At 40.2% G+C, this 20,759-nt stretch overlaps 1 protein-coding gene across 14 annotated transcripts in view; it reads right to left on the minus strand.

The window, feature by feature from the left end:
• Positions 1–20,759, minus strand: part of LOC126108459 (eukaryotic translation initiation factor 4 gamma 1-like) — a 647,729-nt gene that overhangs the window by 239,958 nt on the left and 387,012 nt on the right. For 8 of the 14 annotated variants that reach the window (XM_049913677.1, XM_049913688.1, XM_049913683.1 and 5 more), the window contains 2 exons: positions 15,488–15,520; positions 12,899–13,231 (listed from right to left, as the gene is read on the minus strand). In XM_049913677.1, coding sequence (XP_049769634.1) covers positions 12,899–13,231; positions 15,488–15,520 — 366 coding nt within the window. Of the gene's footprint in view, positions 1–12,898; positions 13,232–15,487; positions 15,521–16,966; positions 17,123–20,759 lie in introns of those variants that run through there. The other 6 variants (XM_049913682.1, XM_049913687.1, XM_049913689.1 and 3 more) reach the window with 3 other exon arrangements.

The raw sequence follows: 20,759 nt of genomic DNA on the forward strand, positions 1-20,759 counted from the left end.
TTTTCCTGCTTCCAAGATACACAGATGTTCAAAGTTGCTGTACTTGAACACGTAAAATATCCATGTCATAGCCAGTGTGAGGGGGAAAAGGTAGTTTATTGACACAGAATGTAGAAATACACCGTTAATTTGTGTGTTATCAGCAGGAATCTGAGAACCCTGTGCTGTACTGAAGCACATACAAAATTTTTATGCATTTTAAAATCCAGTCTGATGTATGAAATTAGTTTTGCATTATTTCAATTTCGCATATGTAAAATATCAAAATTTTACTGATTCAAAGTTCTTTTCACATAACTGAATGCCCTGATGAACCAGGGAAAAGAAAGGAAACAGCAGAAAAATGCTGCTATCGGAGCACAAAAAAGTCTAACATGCTTTTGTTTTAGAAGACTGACTAGAAAGTGGGGTACCAGCTGACTCATTTTATCTTCCTCAGCACCTTCAAAAATGTTTCCAAAAATTTTGGTATGCGAACATATTCACTTTTTTTATACAGAGAAAGACAGAGGCAGTGAGAATGACATAAAACAGTAATAAATACTGGAATATAGTAAGCAGTGGTTGTGATATATAAAAATAGTGAAAGCAGAAGATCACAGCAACAGCAGAACATAGTTGACAGTTAAGAGCTGTGCTAGGCAATGAGAGAGCTGTAATGAGACAGAGAAAGTGGAAATGGGTGAGAGCAAATGATAATGAGAGGCAGAGAGTATGACAATCGCAACAAGGAAGAGAGGGCTATCAACAATGAAAAAAAGACAACAGTGTGAAGGAACAAATGGCTTAGTAGAGAGCAAGAGGGCGACAGACGAAAACTGTAGGAGGACAGAACAAACTGGACTGTGGTAGCGACAGCTGTAGAGCCACAAATAGATAATGACAAGTTGTGCCGAATGAGAGTGTGTGGGAACAGTTAAGAAGGAACAGACAGATACAGCGAATGACAGCAATAGACTAGTGGGGATGAGCTAGTTACAATCACGGAAGCCATGGGATGAGGTGAGAGTTTCATGCAAAAAGAGAGCACGAATATGCTCGCGTGCCAAAATCTTGGTTAAAATTTTTAAAGCTGGCAAAGAAGGTAGAATGAGACAGCTTGTGCCCCACTTTTCAAAGTCTTTTTGAAACAGGAGCATATTAGACTTATTTGCACGCCAATAGGAGCATTCTCCTGCTGTTCCTCCATACTTGACCAATTACTGCATATTTGTATCTCTCACGTGGGCACTAGCTGACAAAATATTTGGGATTCCTACTAATATTACTCAATACTTCATAAATATCGATTACATTCACATTCTGCACAGAGCAACAACCACAATTACAACAGTGTCAGCCTCGGCACAGAACTGTCACAATTGTTACCGAATGCTTATCTTTTTGTTGTGTGTTACTCGATACCTTTTCTTATTCTCAAATGAGTGAAGAGACCAATCCCGGTCCACGACAGGGTTGAAGTACGATCCTCACTATACCGGTAAGGATCGGCGATCCCTACAGTCGTGTGTCAGTCCCAGTTTCACAGGAACAAGCAACACAGATGCAGGTTACCAGCCGTGTGATAGGGAGGTGTCGCTCATTCCCCTGCACTCCTCAGCCCCTTTTGAATGGTGTGAGTTCTCAGTAATTTACATGTGGGCCCAACTGCCATAATGTAGTGGCCACACATTTTCTGGCCTACGAGATGGACAGGATCACAGTAGCAGCCTATGAACACTAAAGCAAACATCTTCAGCTGCCAAATGTTTTGAATAATTATGTGAGAAGACGTTTCCATGGTACTATGCTGCAACTCTAGACTAGCAGGTGATCTCACACACACACCCACACACACACACACACACACAACCTAAAGGGCTGAACTTGTGTGCACTCCACAGGTAATATACAATAACAGCTGAGAAATTCTTCGCGGTTCTCTTTTGTAAGACACTCATTAGCAGAATAAGTACAACACTATTGCAGTATGTATTTCATTCGTTTTTGCCAAAACAAAGCTGCATATATAGTGGGAAATAGGCAATCATTAGCTGTGTCTGATGTAAAATATTGTTACAGCAGTAACATAACTTTGAAATAATGCATATCTTAACACGTCCCTTCTTTAAAATGCATGTTGCTTTCAGTGAACAACAAGAGGCCACCAAGTCCCACAGACAGTCTAAATTTGCTGCCCCCACCTCCTTCCAAGTGAGGGTCTGTGTCTTGAAAGCTCACACACTGATAAATAAATTCTGCCAATAGAAACTGGACACACTCAAAATGCGAGCTTTCAAACAGAATGGAAAGTATCTGCACTTATGCATTTCATAGATTCTGCACCACTCCAAACAAATCATTTATGAAGAAAGGCAGAATATGGCATCTTTGTGCCATGACCATATAAGTGTTCTCGTCAAACACTGAACAGAAGCAGCATGTTCTTTGTATCAGCAGCAAATACTGCTGCAACAGAAGCAAATGTAATACAGCACCAAATGAAATGTCAGGTGCTTTAAATACTAGGCTACAAAAAGTGCAGGAAATTAGGCAGAAAATAAAAACTGTTCTCAGTACAACAACAAATGGTTCAAATGGCTCCGAGCACTATGCGACTTAACTTCTGACGTCATCAGTCGCCTAGAACTTAGAACTAATTAAACCTAACTAACCTAAGGACATCACACACATCCATGCCCGAGGCAGGATTCGAACCTGCAACCGTAGCAGTCACGCGGTTCCAGACTGAAGCGCCTAGAACCGCACATCCACACCGGCCAGCAGTACAACAACAACACTGAACCCGATGGCCATGTAAAAATAAATAATCTGCACCCCAGATGTCAATTTCAAAATGTATATTCATCTGTTTCTTGAAGCATGTAAATAAGCACTAATGGTAAACAGATGGTCTGTTTCCAAAATCCGAACAGGTCTCTGAAGACCCAACAACACAACTTTGGTGATTTCACACGAACCATGTTAACACTGCAGCAAGGCTGTTGGCCCTATTTCCCCAATATCTCTGCCAAACTTTCACACATGCAACATTTCAATATTCACAGCAGCTCTACAGTAAGAGATGCTGACGCAAGAATATGCCGATTTTTACACACATTCTCAGGAGAAATTTCTCGCTCTAGAAACTATGACGCAAACACACCGTCGACCCTTCCAGAATATTGTGGACTGAACAAAATGCTTGATAATATAACTTCAAACAATTAAAATTTCAGGTGAGTGGTATGTCAGTTTTTATGCTCAAAGCCACTGTAGTGGGCTTTTGTGCAATGTGGCTATTTATGTATTCTAATTACTGCTTATTGGCATCTCTATCCCTTTACGGTGGTATTCATTATACAAATTGGAATGCGGATGTTGAGTACATGCTCCACTTTTATGTGCTTGAGGCATTCAGAGTATCTTATTCTAAAACTTACACCTGTATTTCACATACACTGAAAATCACTGCAGGTTTAATGACTTATGGCTATATGGACAAATTTATTTTAAGCTGTGTATGTTTGCGATAATACACATAAGTAATGGAACATTTCTCTTGAAATATCATATTTGTAAAACTTGTCTGCTTATCTCAATAACCGAGAAAGGAGTACGGATTGATGCTCGTTTTTTGAGACATCTCATTCACAAGTATTTGGCACTTTCTTAATAGCAAAATCCGTAATTCGGCTGTGGCATTCCCCTGCTAAAAACTGGCGGAGGGGGATCGGATGCACCATGACAAAGCTGTCTGCCGATGTCGTAATTAGAGATGGGCAAAACTGTTCTTTTCAGAGATCGGATCAGAACTGTTCACACCCTGAAATGAATTAGCTCTTTTTCATGACTCACCACTCCTTTACAATAGAAAATAAATGGAAGGCACATTGCCCTTTAAACTTGGTTTATTCCAGTACTATACCTGTATTTTGATCTTATTTGATCCTATTTTGAAGTAACACAGATAATGAGTAAGAATTTTGTATTGTTTATTGAAATTTCCACGATATGACAAAGTTTTTGATTATTGATTTATTTTGCACTATCGTGGTTTTTTGGGTGATCGGAAAATGTTGTAACATGAGATTTACATTAACAATATATTTGGCTATAATGTATTAAAATTTCATTAACCTCGTACAAATACATCGCAAGCCATATATTTTTAAAGTGAACGTTTCCTTCCGAAGACACCTAAAATCGCAAAATCCGTACCAGAATAAGAAAAAAATATATAAATTTGACTGTAAAACGAAAGTGCTCCATATAGCCTTACGCAGAATAAAACAAGGAAAATATTGGTGTATCACATTTTGCGATACGTTTATCGGTTCGCTCGTAATTAAAGCGTAAATTCGAGTGTCCATAATAAAAATCCTATAGTAAGAGGAGTCGTCAGGAACCTAATCTGATCAGTTTAGACAAATAAAAATAAAATAAACATAAATGATGTATACATAACATAATAATGTAATATACATAGCGGTATTACTACGAAGAACAATATCCAGTAGAGACGAGCTCCGATGCAGAAGCACTGAGTCGAGCAGGTCGAGCCGCGAGCTGTATTACTGCGTGAGCTAAGACCGCAGAGACCAGAGTGACACCTGAGTTGCTTTGCTCAACGCTCTGGCTAGAGTCGAGAACGGTGGGGTGAGCGTCGAGCGGGTGAGTTCCGAGGGTGGGGGGAGCGGTGAACGGCCACCACTCACCCGCTCCAAGACAAATCATCCGTTCCCTTGCGAGCAGGTTGTTGCAAGTAGTTCCTATGTTATCCGCTAGGTGGCTCTCTGTCCCGTTGCTCGCATCAACTGCCCAGAGGGCAGGACGTGCGACTGAAACGATCGCCGACAGAGTGCGATGCGAAGTTAAGCTGCGCCAGACACTGCACGCGGCAGACAACGCACAGAGACGGCACGGCATATGTGAAACACAAAATCCAATGGGGCACTGCACAATGCAGGCAGCCAAGGTAGAAGCAGGGCAGAGGCCGGCGCAGGCTGTGTTGTGTGGCGTGCACTGTGCTGTGACCAGCAGAGGCGCTGCTGATATTCTCTCTCTCTCTCTCTCTCTCTCTCTCTCTCTGCCGTGGGAAACGTTTGGAGCTACCGTTCTTTTTTTCTGAATCACTGATTGTTCACTCCTTTGAAAGATTCAACTCTATGAATCAGTTCGAGAGCGGATCCCCCATCTCTAGTCGTAATGTGACCTGTGGCAACAAGGTTTAGCGAATCGCGTAAATGTGACCGCAGCCTTAAGCTATACTCTTACAGGATGTGAAAATGCACATGCACAAGGAGCTGGTGATGTGTCTGCAAGGAATTACAGGTTCCGCTCCACTGCACAAAATGAACGATCTGACAGGTCAGATCTTTGCCTCGTGGAGAAGAAAGTGGCCAATGAGATACAACATTGTTTTTATGGTACAATCAGTACTTAGAATCAGCAATATTGCACGAAATTAAACTTTGTATTTGGTGGGCACAAATATACAATATTTCAAACATCAGCATATTGAGAACCTCTCAAAAATATATGATCTTATTTATGATATGTTCTAATAAAATGATTCAAAACTAAATCTCTGAGTTAAAGTCTAGCCTGTATCTGATGTTTTTAGTGTTAAAACTCGTGTCATGTGAAAGTATACCATTTTATTGCTACAGAGCAATTATGATCTAATAAAAATGTGCCATTTTGGTACAATTTGTCATAGCTGAGTATCAAATAATGACATTTGTGGGTACTGTGTGATTATATTCGGAGGGCCAATTGCTGTGTTGAAACCATAGCGTAGCTGATAGCTTCATGAACTGAGAGAAACGTAGCCCGGTTGCCGCCCCCCCCCCCTGCTCCCCGCTTTTCCTTTTGTAGAAGATTGTTTGTCTGTCATATTAATTTATTAGGAGTATTATCTGCAGTACTTCATGTTACTTATTACAAGTGATGTACTTGCCTCAATTCTTGTTGCAAAGGTCAATCACTGGAATATTTCCCCAGTGGCTACAAATCTTTGCTTACTTTCTGACAGACTGGCAGTCATGCTGAGTTATACACTGGAAGTTCTTGCTTTTATCGAACTCTCAACCCTATTCTCTTGCTTTTATGGACTATTTCATGTCTGTACCTTACCAGTAAATATCTTTTTAATAATGCTGAGCAGCTCTGAAAAGCTCTCTTCTTCCACTCAAATGAAATTATGAAACTAAGCTATTTCTACATCTATGTGATGTGTGCTACTTCAGAGTGATGTTAGTCACTGAAACATAAAGAATATGGATACAGTGCACATGAAAATGGACATTAGACACTGTAACTTGACTACATTCAATTCAAAAATGAAAACGGAAACAATTATAGAATTTAATCACCTAATAACTTCTCTTAGAATGTACCTCAAAACATTGAATGGCATTATGTTATTAGATAACACCATTATGAAATCTTAATAACTTCTACTATTATGTACCACAAATCATTGTAATGCACTGATCAGTGTTCCTGGATCACCAATTCACTGTTCAAGCCATCGACAAGTTAAGTACCTTCTTCGCAATTTTCTCTACTGTTCTGACAATTTTTAACACAGACGAAACTGATATTTATGCGACACATGCAGCAGAGAACTGTCGCCAATGAGTGCCAAAGGTCGCAAATCACGAACATGTTTGGTGAGATCCAACAGATTGTTGGTTTCAAAGCATGCAGCAGCAACGGATGATGCAACTTCTGGCATGCTTAGGACCTATACATCAGTAGTTAACTAGCAGAAGTAGCAATCTATCCTTTCCATAATATTCTTGACATTTCAAGCAGACTTCCTATTGTTTAGCAGTTACCTACAAACTTAAGTTAAGCGAGAAAACTACACTGGATGTGCCAGCGACGTTATGTTCTGAAATAATGTTCGTGTTGTTGGGGTATAAATACACAATGTTTTGGAATGGAACAACAATATAAAACCATCCTTCACCACACTCATTCTGTGCCATTAAATACTTTAACAGAAATTTAACAATGGAAAATCTATGCTAGAATGTAAAAATATCATGAAGAGGATAGTTGCTACTCTCCATATAGCTGAGACGCTGAGTTCCTGATAGGCACAACAAAAAGACGGTCACAAATAAATGTGATTAAAGTTGATAAAATTTAATTGGACAATCCAGTTGCCATACAATGTGAACAAATTTAAGTTCCATTTACTTGCCGCTACATTCAGAAGACAAAATATGTAGTGCTGCTGAAAAAGGCTGAAGTAAAAGGGAGAGACTATATAATCTTCAGCACTATTAATTTCTTCCTTGCTGATGGAACAGAGAGAGGTTCCTTATTAACCTCCGCAAATCCATCGATCTCCCTTCTCCCAAGAGGAGATAATTAGTTCCAAAGCTAGTTAATATACATATCGCTTCTGTGATATTTTGCCAAGTTCTACAGATTTTGTCTCCTGAAGATAAACAATGGTTTGACAATTTTGTCACATAAATATAGTGTATTAGTTTTCTCAATTGGCGTTTCCTTCAACAGTTATATTCGGATGCAGGAGTGGCCTATGGGTCAGAGCACTACACTCTGGTATCCGAATTACAAGGTTCACACCCAAATACATGCAGAGATTTTTCCTCATTCCACACATATCATATGTGTGGATGGATATGTGTGTGTGTGTGTGCGCGCGAGTGTATATCCGTCCTTTTTTCCCCCTAAGGTAAGTCTTTCCGCTCCCGGGACTGGAATGACTCCTTACCCTCTCCCTTAAAACCCACATCCTTTCGTCTTTCCCTCTCCTTCCCTCTTTCCTGATGAGGCAACAGTTTGTTGCGAAAGCTTGAATTTTGTGTGTATGTTTGTGTTCGTAGGAAAGAGGGAAGGAGAGGGAAAGACGAAAGGATGTGGGTTTTAAGGGAGAGGGTAAGGAGTCATTCCAATCCCGGGAGCAGAAAGACTTACCTTAGGGGGAAAAAAGGACAGGTATAGACGCGCGCGCACACACACACACACACACACACACACACACACACACACACACACACACACACACAAGCTGAGACAAACCTTTTGATGCACCTCCTACAGTTTAGATCCTGGGGGCATTGACTTCTCCTGGCAGTGTTCAGACTGCTGCATTTTGTTGAAAAATAAATGACTGTTTTAACCATTATGTTTTGTGACAGGACACAGGCTCCTCGTCAACGAAAAAGAGTGGCAGGATGTTTATAGTGCCAATAATATATATGACAAATATAATGCTTTCCTCAAAACATTTTTCATGCTCTTTGGAAGTTGCTTTCCATTAGAATGTTGTAAACAGGGTACTAGAAGTAAAAGGCAGCCTTGGTGTCTGATTAGTGGGATAAGGATATCATGTAAAACAAAGTGGGAATTATATCAAAATGTTAGAAGTAGTCAAAATCTAGCTCCAGTAGCCCATTACAAACAGTACTTTATTATGGTTTTAGGGTGCAAAACTGCTATGGTCACAAACGTCCATTCTGTGGAATAAGAGAGAGCAAAAAACCGAATGTTAAATCAGCAGCAATGGGAGCAAAACTCAAAATGGAAACTAAAAACAGAAGGAAATCTTAGAAAACTACTATTGAAAAGGAGGATGTTATCCTAAAAAAAGAGCTTCAAATGACCGATGTCATCTCACTAACACTGATAAACTCAAGGACACGATCAGCTGAGCGCATGTCATCCGCTAAAAGGGAAGGTATCAGGCGACAGCTGTAACCAAGTGCGTAGCGCATTAAAATAGAAGTAACAGGTGTCTCACCGTCCACGGTTGAGAGCAGTGGGGACAAATAGGAGGAGGATCGCCACTTAAAAGATACCGATGACAGTGCCCTATCCGGAGTCTAGTTAAAATTACCGTCTCCCGGTGACGAGGCTGAGAGGAAGAGGTCCACGAAGTTTTACGTCCCGTAATTTATTATTGGAAAGCGTAGACCAATGTGTGTGCCATAAAAGAGCAACACAACGACATAGAACGCTCCGTAGATCGGCTAAGGGAACCATGCGAACAGCAGACCAAGGAAGAGAGACTGCAGCCTTGGCCTCTATATCGCCTGCCTCATTTCCACTCATTCCAACATGCCCTGGGATGCAGAGGAATACCACATACAGTGCTTAAAAACGTTATTAGGAAGGCAAAGAGTATGTGGTATGCAAATACAATAGCTGATTCACAGGGTAACATTAAAACCATATGGTCAGTTGCAAAGGCAGTGTCTACTCAGGAGCAGAAAGTTGACAATATAAAGTAAGTATGTAGTAAAAATATTTCTGTTACTGATAGATTCACATATATGTACAGTAGTTAATCGTTTTCTGAGCATTGCTGGCGAATTAAATAAAAATTTAGTTTCTACAGGGAGTCTTAACTCTCTTGGAAAATGCCTTTGCAAGATTGATGTCTGAAATACTCCTCTGTGGTACAGACAAGGGGGAGATTGAGTCAACAATTACATCACTGAAGAATAAGGACTCTCATAGGTATGACGGAGTGGCCAGCAGAATATTAAAGAACTGTGCCGCCTATGTTAGACCTGTACTTAAGTCATATTTGTAATTTTTCCTTTAGGAATGGTCAGTTTCCTGAACAATTAATGTACTCAGTTGTACAGTCACTTTATAAAAAGGGAGGAAGGGATAATGCAGTCAATTTTAGACCTATTTCTATTTGCTAAAGTTATTGAAAACGCTGAGTATGTAAAGATAATTAATCATTTTATATCACAAAATTTGCTATCAAACATACAGTCCGGCTTTTTTTTTTTTTTATTTAACTAAGGCGTTTGTGTTGATCACAAAATATTGCTCCAGAAGTTGGACCATTACGGAATACAGGGAGTAGCTCTAAATTTGTTCACCTCTTACTTTAGCAACGGACAGTAAAAGGTCATTATTCACAATGTTGAGAATGGCTGTGACGTGGGGTCTGAGCGGGGTACAATCAAATGGGAGGTGCCCCAGGGATCAGTGTAGGGCCACTCCTGTTCCTTATTTTATATAAATGATACGCCCTCTAGTATTGCGGGTAAGTCAAAATATTTATGTTTGCTGATGACACTAGCTTCGTAGATGGCTCTGTTTCAAATAGTGCAGTTCATGGCGTAAGTTCATGGCTTGTAGAAAATTAACACTAAATCACAGTAAGACTCAGTTTTTACAGTTTCTAACACACAATTCAACAAAACCTGAAGTTTTAATTTCACATAATGAGCATCTGATTAGTGAAACTGAACAGTTCAACTTTCTAGGTTTTCAGATAGTAAACTGTCGTCGAAAGCCCACACTCAGGATCTTGTTCAAAGACTTAATGCTGGCATTTTTACTGTTCGAACGGTACCTGGAGCGAGTGATCGTTCGACACACAAATTAGTTTAGTTTGCTTAGTTTTACTCACTTATGTTGTATGGTAGTATACTTTGGGTTAACTCTTCCCATTCTAAAAGGATATTTTTGTCTCAGAAATGGGCGGTTTGGGCAATAAGTGGGTAAGTTTACGAACCTCTTGACAACCCCTGTTCATGAGTCCACACACACACACACACACACACACACAGCAGTTAATATTCTGGGAAATCAAACCTACATTTATATCGGACTTCCTTAACTCTTGTGCAGAAAGGTGTGCAGGACACTGCTGCTTCATTTTCAGTAAGCTACCACTAGAATTCAAAAATCTTAGCAGTAATCCACACACTTTCAAACTGAAATTAAAGCGTTTCTTCATAGGTCACTCCTTTTCTGTCAAGGAGTTCCTAGGAAGATTAAGCTGATTCTTGTTGTACTGCTAACTGTGTTTACTTAAACTTATGGCTTGACTTCTTTGGGGTTCATAAACATTTTATTTTTATCTGTTGTTACTTTTACATTTTAATTTCATGTATTGACACATTCCATGACCTTAATTTGCTCCTATGGAACCCGACATGTAAATAAATAAATAAATAAATCCAATCACCACCTCACTGCTACCCCGCCCAGTGTGGAACTGCTGGACTCCTGACCTTTGCCAACCTCATTCCACCACCCTCTAGAGGCCTTGTACCTGACCTACGTAACACACTAGCATAGCCTGATGTTTACATATCTGCTACATTTAACACACCCTCCGTCATATAAATGACTACTCTGTTGGTTTAGGGGGGTGGGGAGAGGGGGAGGTTATGGTACCAAACTGCTTGGTCATCATTCCCTTGTTCCTGTTAAAACAATACCACAAGGGAAAGAATAAAACAAACTAGACTTACAGCACAATACCGGGAGTAAAGAAAAGCCACAAAGATGGCAGAAGGGCGACAAACACTACAATGGACAAAACAAGACAATGAAAGCACAGAGAGATGCAAGAAACAGCTAGAAGGGATTAAAACAAGAGAGAAGATGACCGTGGCTGGCTGATCATGAGAATAAAAAGGATAAACCAGCCACTCTGCAACACATTCAAACCTCCAGCCTAAATGTACTAGGGAAAGAACACAGACGGACAAGTCAGCCGGTCAGGCGATGTCAGCTAAAATAACCAAAGATTATGCTGCAGGGAAGCCAAAGTAGCACAGTGCAGCAGAATAAGGGCCACTGTCAATTGGGTACAGCACCTACACTGAGGTGGGTCTTCACGGAGGAGGAGATAGCCAAAAATCAATACTGCAAGATGAATCAAAAAGTGTGTATTAGATAATCAACAAGAGTCCGACATATTTTGATGCACATTCTGAATGTAAACTATGAGAAATGTACAGGAGGAGCGACAGGACAGGACATATTGTCTACTACATAGCTTACAAACCCCAGCATTGTCAGGTTAGTCAGAAGCTGGAAAGTGGGGTGTGGAACAGACAGAGCACACAGTGAACACTGCAAAATATTCTCCATCCCTCTTTGCATGGAGTACATCATTTCACATGCATAGCAAGCTATACTTGTCACTCTAGAGAGAGAACACTGAAATACTGTTATTGCCATTCAAAAATGTGCATCATATATGCAGACACTGTGCCAAAGAAATTGGAAGGCAGTTCTAACAACCACTTTTTTAATCAGTCACTCGACCCTTCACCCTTATTCACACTCAGAAACTGTAATTCATACAGTATTCTACAAATCCTATGCCAGGTACACTAAAAAATGTACTTTTATGGTCAGAAATACTTTCAAGATATTTCAAAACTGCCAAATGAATAAGTTATTACAGCCCATCATCAGATCTCTCCAGGTGTGTCACCATCAAGAACAATATTTTTATACATACACATTGTTCCTTTAATTTCACTAACAAGGAGAAACTTCAGGGATCTGTAAAATACAATAGCGAAAAGCAAGGAATTCACAGAAACTTTACCTGTACATGACTAATAAGAAACTATCTCGGTGAAGTTATGCTTGTATCAGCTTTCTTCTAATTAGTAGATTACATTTAGCTATTTTCAACACTGCTTTCTCAGTTATATTATTTTTTAGTCTTCTATTGGTATCTTAAGATTTACTTGATTATATTTACACTGTTCAAAGAAAATACAAAATTATAAGATCTAATACTTTAACAAGAGTGAGCAAATGTTAGGAAACAGCCCCCATCTCCCCTCACCATCACTGACATAAAAACACTCTCATCGCAAATCCTGAACTCTGATGTCCCATTCCACGCCTGAATGGCAATCGCTATGAAAGTGTGGTTTTATGTTCCGTTCTGCGACTTTCAGTGAAAGTTAATCTTTATACTGCAAACACAGCATATGCCAGTAAAACTGATTTTTCTTCACGTTTCAATTTCTATCACATTTCTTGTTACGACAGTTTTATACTTCTGCCAATTAGAGCAACCAGGCCATACTTAATCTAGAAAATCTATTCATATGAGGCACAGAAGAAATGCCGACCTGACGTAATACAATGTACACACCTTGTGGCACAGGCTGTGGCTGGAGGTGCGGACCCTTTCCGAGGTCGGGGGGCCCGGCGTGGCCCGGGGGCGTCGAGGTGGGCCCCGGCAGCTGCGGGGGTCCTGGAGGTCCACCCGGGCCGGGCGCTCCCGCCTGAGGCGGCCCCCCCTGCTGCGGAGGCCCCACAGCCGCCTGCTGTGGGGGCGCCACGCGCCCACCTCCGCCACCCAGCTGCGGGGGTCCGCCCCCCGGCCCCACGCCGCCCGGGCCCCCCTGCTGGGGTCCCGCCGGCCCGCCGGGTGGGAAGTTGGCGGGGGTGCCCGCACTTACGTGATGGAAGCCCACATCGGTCCCTGTCACAGGAAATTGCCATCAATAATGTCATTCTGTCAAAACTGAAGATTAGTATTATATACTGGCCTGCTCTGTGAACCACTCAAAATAGTCCACACAGACACAAATGTGCTAATAATACATGTAACATAAATCTTTCATAATAAACAAATGGGGAAGAATTATTCAGATTCGAAGTAAGTGATACTCACAATTAAGAATAAACTTTCAGATATGCACCGTTATTTCCTTCGTAAGCCTAGATGTCAAACAAAACCCCATTAATTGAACACAAAAAATTTGATTCAAACAAAAGGCTGTGGCAATCATTTCGGATTTTTTTTGACAGTTATTTAGAAATATATCAGTAATGTTGGGAAAATCTGTCTGCATCATTCACATCATAATAGTTTTTTTTTTTTTTAATTACGTACGTGGTTCATTAAAAATATCTGAACTTAATAACAAAATGAAGAATTGTTAATTATTTTAGTAGTATCCCAGCACCTGTTTACAGCTGGTTTACCTACAAAATTATTAGACATAAATCACAGAATTTACAGGACTGAGAAATGGTATTCCTTCATTAAGCTAATGACTACAGCAACAATTAACACACAGAAAACAGACTTTTTTTATTCAAATTGTTGTCTTAGTTGAACAGTCTCCATAAAAATGGATATTTTGATGACAACAGCCCCCAGTTAGAAGTATCGAATTGCATGTGTCAATTTCTGGAAGTTGCATATGGCAAGCTCCATCAAATGCCATAAAACTGTAAAATATGAACTGCTAGAAAGGATCTTGCATTTTGCCCCCATATATATTACATTCATCCATGAGAAAGGTTCTAATGAGTATTTTTGGCAATTTTACTCCCACAGCATTTTAATGACAATATCATGGGAAACTTATGTAACAGAAGTAATGATTCAGATCCTGCACTATTCAGCAAATAGCATTTAAAATATATATATACTGAAATGCACCAAGTAGCCTATGTGCAACATGTAGGTCGTGTACTGCCCCCCCCCCCCCCCCCCTGTCCACAATTCTGGTGAGAGATTCTGCTACACAATTGCTGGTCCAGTCTATGTATTAACAAATTTCTCTCATGTCAGAATAGCATTTAGACCAATTTCTTCAATCGCATGCACTTTTTACAACAAACTTGAAATTGCATATGCCTGACAAAATCATTCATGTGTACTAGCATGTGTACTAGGTCTGTAAACATAAAAGCCTAATGTAACAGAAGCTGAAGATGCGATCTGAAAATGTGCTTTACCATGCAAGAAATGTGAATAATGCAACTATAATTAACTGTGCTAATATCTTTCATTTCAAAAAAACAAAACAAGCAAGTCTTCAAAAGATAAACAAAGAAGAACTACCATGTGTGTTCTCAGGCTTATAGCAGTACAACACAAAGTTGACATTCTAATGCCCCAAAATACAGAAATTAAACAGCTTCAGAACAATGCTGTGCTTAACAATAACTGATTACGGCAATTTACATCCATAGAAATATGTAGGATAGTCATGGCTTATCAGCTAATGTATCAACCTCGGAATATCATTGGGCCACATAGGACACTCATGACAATTTCTTCCCACTTAAAATTTCAGAACTATCACTATTTATAAATTATATGGCATCTCCCTCATACAGATCACCTTCTGAACTGTACTTGGAAAAAGTAAACAGTCTAATATTATTACTATTTCCAAACACACAACAGAATTACTTTCGATAAGGAAACTGACCTTTGTAATATATTACAAATTAACGACTTGACACATTCAATGTTTCAATAAAAATAATTTTTCATTAGCTCTGTAGATTTGAAAAATTTCTATAGTTCCAGCAAAAAAAAAATGTGAAATTTAAGTGGACTCTGCAGCAATTTTGACATTTTCATTACATTGGATGTTAGAATACTTGGATAAGGTCATTTGCAAAAACTGGAACAAAACACATTCAACATCTACCACAATGCCTTGTAAACAAGTATTACAATTCTAGATATCAAAAGAAAACATGCTATATATTGTACATGGAACAGCAAAATAAATGACAAGGGCAATTTGGGAAATTGCTACCGGGAGACAACTAACACTATAGTCAAAACAACTATATAATACGACAGTTCAAAAGCAACTTTAAGCACTACTTCAGTACTTCCAAAATCCCAACACAAGCAGTGCAGCTAACACTACACCATTCGTCCTCAAACTAAAATGCGAGTAATGACACGTAGCCACATAATACTCACTTTGCGGAGTGCTTGAACGTAGAAAACTGAGCCCTATTCAAGGCAAACAGGAATCAATCAGGAACAGAACACAGAAACATTCGCATTCTCATTTAACTAATCTAGCCAGTGGCAACATTTAAAAAAGAAACTGCCCATCAAGAAATAAATCAAAAAATGTATCTGCACACAGATAATTACATCAAATTTAATTAGAGCATCACAATCATTAATTGTAAAAAGAAAAAAGATAAAAACGTTAGCTGCCAAAATCTTAAAATCCAAAAAGATTCACATTAATAGTTGTTAAACAGAAAACTTTCACATATGAGATAAAAATCACTTGCATGCAATGTGTTTGGATTTCAATTTTTGTCTACATAATTCCGTTCTTATATTACCTTCTAGTTAGACTGAAAGACTACTGTATTGACAGTGCAAACAATCAACACTAAAAGATGTTCGTCATGTATGAACATTAAGAATCAGTTCATCGAATAATTTAATCCATCGTAACAAGTGGTTGGTAAATCAGTTACACAATGTGTTTTCCTTAGCTAAAAACAAGTATTATGTTCCTAAAATGGTAGCACTGATACCAACGGCATCAATTACACGACCTACGACAAACGATATCTCAAGGGGTTGGGTTTCTATGGGAAGAGCGCCCTAAAGTCACTAACATAGCAACAAACTGCATAACATTTATCAGGGTCATTATTTACACAAAGCAGGTAATAAGAAGGCATTAAGCAACAACTAAAATCAGGTACTTCCAGTGCATAAATACTGCAGTCTTTCTCTATAATTAACTACAGGGAAATTTTTAATATCGCCCGTCCAATAGCTGAATGCATTTGATCATTTTTCAAGCGGAACACGTGTAACATTCTTTACTGTGTTATTTTACAGCCTTGATTAGTTACTGCTCGCGTAAGTCTTAATATTACTGCCCGACGGAAATGAAAATAACTTCGTTGATTTAAAAATATATGTATTCTGTAACCACACATTACGCAGCTGATTAATAATCTGCCTCCTCAGGACATCGGCTTCAAAGCCGTGAACTTGTTCGGAGTAATCCAATAACACGTTTGGGCCGTGAGGTACTGCGCTTGCACGACCATGCAGACCTGCCACAACTTTAATGCGTGTACAGCATACTTCTACATATGGTTAGCCCCGAGATCGTGCTGTCAGAAGGTTTACTCTCGTCATGTCTTCGTAATTTCGGTTACTACTGGCGTGACCGGTAGCAACAGCTTTCACGTTAAGAATGGCGTAGTACATGGGCGGCAACGATCTGATGTATGTTGGGTGTGTGTGAGAGAGAACAGAACATGAACACAGAACACGAGATGAAATTAACACTAGCGATCACAATCAGTTACATGCGTGCAACCGCAGGAAGTATCATGTGAGCACTTGTCAGTATATTACTGCACTTAAAACTGGTCCATTATCCAACGACACTTCAACGAATGTGTGGCGGAAACCCACCTAGCCACCCAGAAGTTGTCCACCAATCCATGCGAAGCCACTGCAGAACTATAAATGCTGTCTAGCGCCGTGTTCGATATTGAACCACCGGCGCATACATGGGTAGAGTGAACCCCTCTTGCCGCAGTTCCAGCGACGATATAGGCGGCAGCACAAGCGGCCTCGGAGCGATGAAGGAGGCGCGCGCACCGACACACACACAAAATGGACGGCGCGCCCGACCACACGCGACTAATCGATAACTACTCTGTTGCACCAGTTTCGATATCTGGGGCTTCCAAACCACGCCCCACTTCCCCCGTAGTGCGCCAGCCGCAGAACGGAGAAGGGAGCAGCAATGGGACTTTGCTGCCGCGAGAGCCAGAGGCGATGCGCAGAGTGGAGTATCTTCGCGACTAGGGTGCAGACTGTTATCTGCTTTGCGCCTTCGCACTGCCTTGGAGTTTGGCAACGTCGCCAAGGCTGTGAATGGGCGCTTAGAACGTGGTGTCATTTCCTTATTCGCAAAGCAGTTACAGCAGTAGCACGTTAGGAGGCTAGCTACCTAGACTTCCCAGTCTCATCCCTGTCACGTTGAGACTGCGACACACAAATCATACTCGCACATGACACTGCTGACCAAACCTGAAGTTTCCAAAGTCCTACACTTGAAACAACTTTTGGTGCAACACAGTAGCAATGACTGGCTAAGAACGAATGTGGGCAAACAGAATTTCATGCACAATACTAAACATTTTTTAATTTTCCCGCGAGTCATATGTCATGATGAAATTCCATATTGATCTCTAAGCTACGGAGCTTATGTTTAATTAATAAATACGAATGCCCACGGCCATAATGCGAATTCAAACTGGCGGGTCTCCGAAAGGTCAATATTATTTTTCAAATTACATGCCGAAAGTGGCCGCCCTGCATTCCCAAGCATATTTGCGTATATTTGAACTCAATTTACGCCGTATCGTAACACTGATTTTTCAATACTCGGATCCGTCAGTTGATCTGCTGTTCTGGTGTATTTTCGCACACTTCTCGAGGCGTCGCGCATAGCGCATATGAGAGCAAGTAATTTCATACTTGTTTTTCTTTAAACACGGAATCAAAACTGTTTCCGCCTCTGGGAGAAACAAATATACTGGCTTCCTGTAATCGTAATGTCAACACAGATCTATTAGTCTGTCTTTTCTTTTTGTATCGGCGAATAAAGTATAAAATTGTTGGTATGTTACCGGCAGTCATTTTGTGTTGCATTGTCAAAACACTTTAATCAGTTTTCAAATCCGCTGATCGATGTATTAAAGCCGACGAACTGTGTGTCAAAACAGTTAAATGCTTTTCGTTTAATATTAAAAGGCAGTCCTAGGTTGCAGAAACCTATTTATTAGCTCAAAACCGATGCATTGCACCTGAATAGGGCATCGCATCAATATACATAGCGGCGCTGAGCATAGCCACGCTTGAACTGTAAACGTAGGTCCGGACCAAATTTCTGGGGTGGCAGACCGGCGCTTACACAGTCTATACACACTTGTGTATGACTGATGCACTAGATACCTTGATGATGCACTACCCATGCGAAACGCGTCGTTTTTGAGCTAAAAAAGAGCTTTCTGCAACCTACGACTTTTTATTAACATTAATGACAACAGAAGGTTGCTGTACCAACGCGCCACAATGGCTTGGAATGAATTTTATAACGCTTTTTGTTTTGAAATCGAGGTACTGTAAAACAGTTATTTCATTTTAAATGAAACTCCGGCAGTCAATGAAACCCGGATGCTGAAAATTGAAAGTCTGTCAAGAGCTTGCACAGTTAATTCGACAGTGCAACAATAACCAAAAATAGAGATCACATCACGCCAATGTTTGAGTGCAGGAAATTCGGGCCAGAGAAGAAATGACGAAGTACATAGGCTTTTGTACAGACGTTTGTTTCTGAAAAGCTCCCAATATCGTGTCCCTTTTTGCTGGAAAGAGCAGATGAACTTGCAAAGCAAATGAGTACTCAATATTCCGCAAATACAGGCTGGTTGGTATGAGAACGGCATGTTTGCTGTAAAGTTAATCAAGTTTTACTAAAGAAAAAAATAACAGTATTGGCAGGATGCAATTCGGACTGATGTGAGAAACTACTCTTATCTGTCAGTGGGATATTTTAAAAGCCCGTAATTTTGTAAAAAAAATATTAAGAACTTTACCAGTGCAACATACGTGAAATCCACAATAAAGTCTGATTGTGTGGATGGTGGCCACTATATTCGCCGATTCAATTTCCATGTGAGATAAGCGATTTTTACGGTAACTGTGTACTGTCGCAATTACTGTTGATTGCTGTCCGGCACGCTCTGGTATTATGTAAAAGTACAAAGAGCATGTATTTTTGCCTCCAAACACCACAACTGTCTTATAACCGTGCGTTCAATGTATCGTACAAAACTCGCAATTTAGTACCGCGTGTCGCAGAGCTCTTACTATGATTACGAAAGGCCTCAAGTTCAAACCATCGCCGCGCGGTCACGGGCGTCTTGTCACGGTCCGCCCCCCCCCCCCCCCCCCCGCGTTAGAGGTTCGAGTCCTCTCTCGAAATGTGTGTGTGTGTGTGTGTGTGTGTGTGTGTGTGTGTGTGTGTGTGTTGGCACCACATCCATGGCAACCCGCGTGCATACCTTCTTTAAAGAATGGAACTCTCGTGCAAAAAACAGCTTCAATACGTTGTATCTCTGTGGATATATATTAGTTTTTACTTTTATTTATTTTTAATAATTCTTTATATTTGAATATGAAAACTCAAATTATTGTACCACTGCAAACTTTTTCGATTAAGAACTTACACGAGTATATTTAGACTCGAACTCTCTTGAATAATAGATTGTGTACGAAACCATTGTAAGAATAGGCCTGTGCGCCATGTAATGCCACTAGTATATTGTACTACCCACAAAGCTAAGCTTATCTGTCTCGTTACTTTAAGTAGAAGTTTTGCGTTAACTATACACAGTTAGAACTATATTGCTGTCTGTGTAGTCAGTGTTGTCAAAAAGCAAAAATAAATAAATAAAAAACAAATAAGTTTCTCTCTCCCGTCTATTAACTGCCGCATACTATCCTGTCGCGCCAATTAACTGTTGTCTCAACCCAGATTTGCACCTTGAAGCCGGATGATTTCCAGGAGCCATAAATAGAAAATATGGAATAAATGAGTCTTTGCAGCGGCATTAGCGTCCGCACACTAATGACCATACTAGCGTCCTCTCTAGACACCCCCTCCTCCACCTTCCAGTAAATCCCGGTATATCTCTCAGGTGCGCGCCAACAAAACTGGCGATCCTGATGGATTTAGGACTCTTTAACATGGTCATCAGTGGTATCAAGTTAACACTTCTCTTGAATGGCACTACTACCACAAGCGAAATTGTGACGACGGCGCAAGATCAGATATTGGCAGATTTCTACACAATGTGCCACTACGTCAACACAGATTTGTTGTTTGGATATATTAAAATTCATCAAATGCTTGGAAATATGTCCTCAAAATACTTTGCTTGTTAAATCCCCCCTCCGACACCTTAGATACGAGGTACGATACTTCACAAAATTTTATAAAGTTAGTTACATTGTTGCCGTTGTCAATTAGTGGTGGTGTACGATCTGCCTTACGTCAGCATATAAAACACATGTAGTTAGCATACACTGGTGTGTAAAACATTTACGGCTCACTTATCGTGTGTTGTGTCGCTTCCAAGTAACGCAGCTCGATGAAATTTGCAACATACATACGAGGGGCCTTCAGTTCAAT

The sequence above is a fragment of the Schistocerca cancellata genome, chromosome 11 (assembly GCF_023864275.1).
Source record: "Schistocerca cancellata isolate TAMUIC-IGC-003103 chromosome 11, iqSchCanc2.1, whole genome shotgun sequence".
In the NCBI taxonomy this organism is placed as follows: Eukaryota; Metazoa; Arthropoda; class Insecta; order Orthoptera; family Acrididae; genus Schistocerca; species Schistocerca cancellata.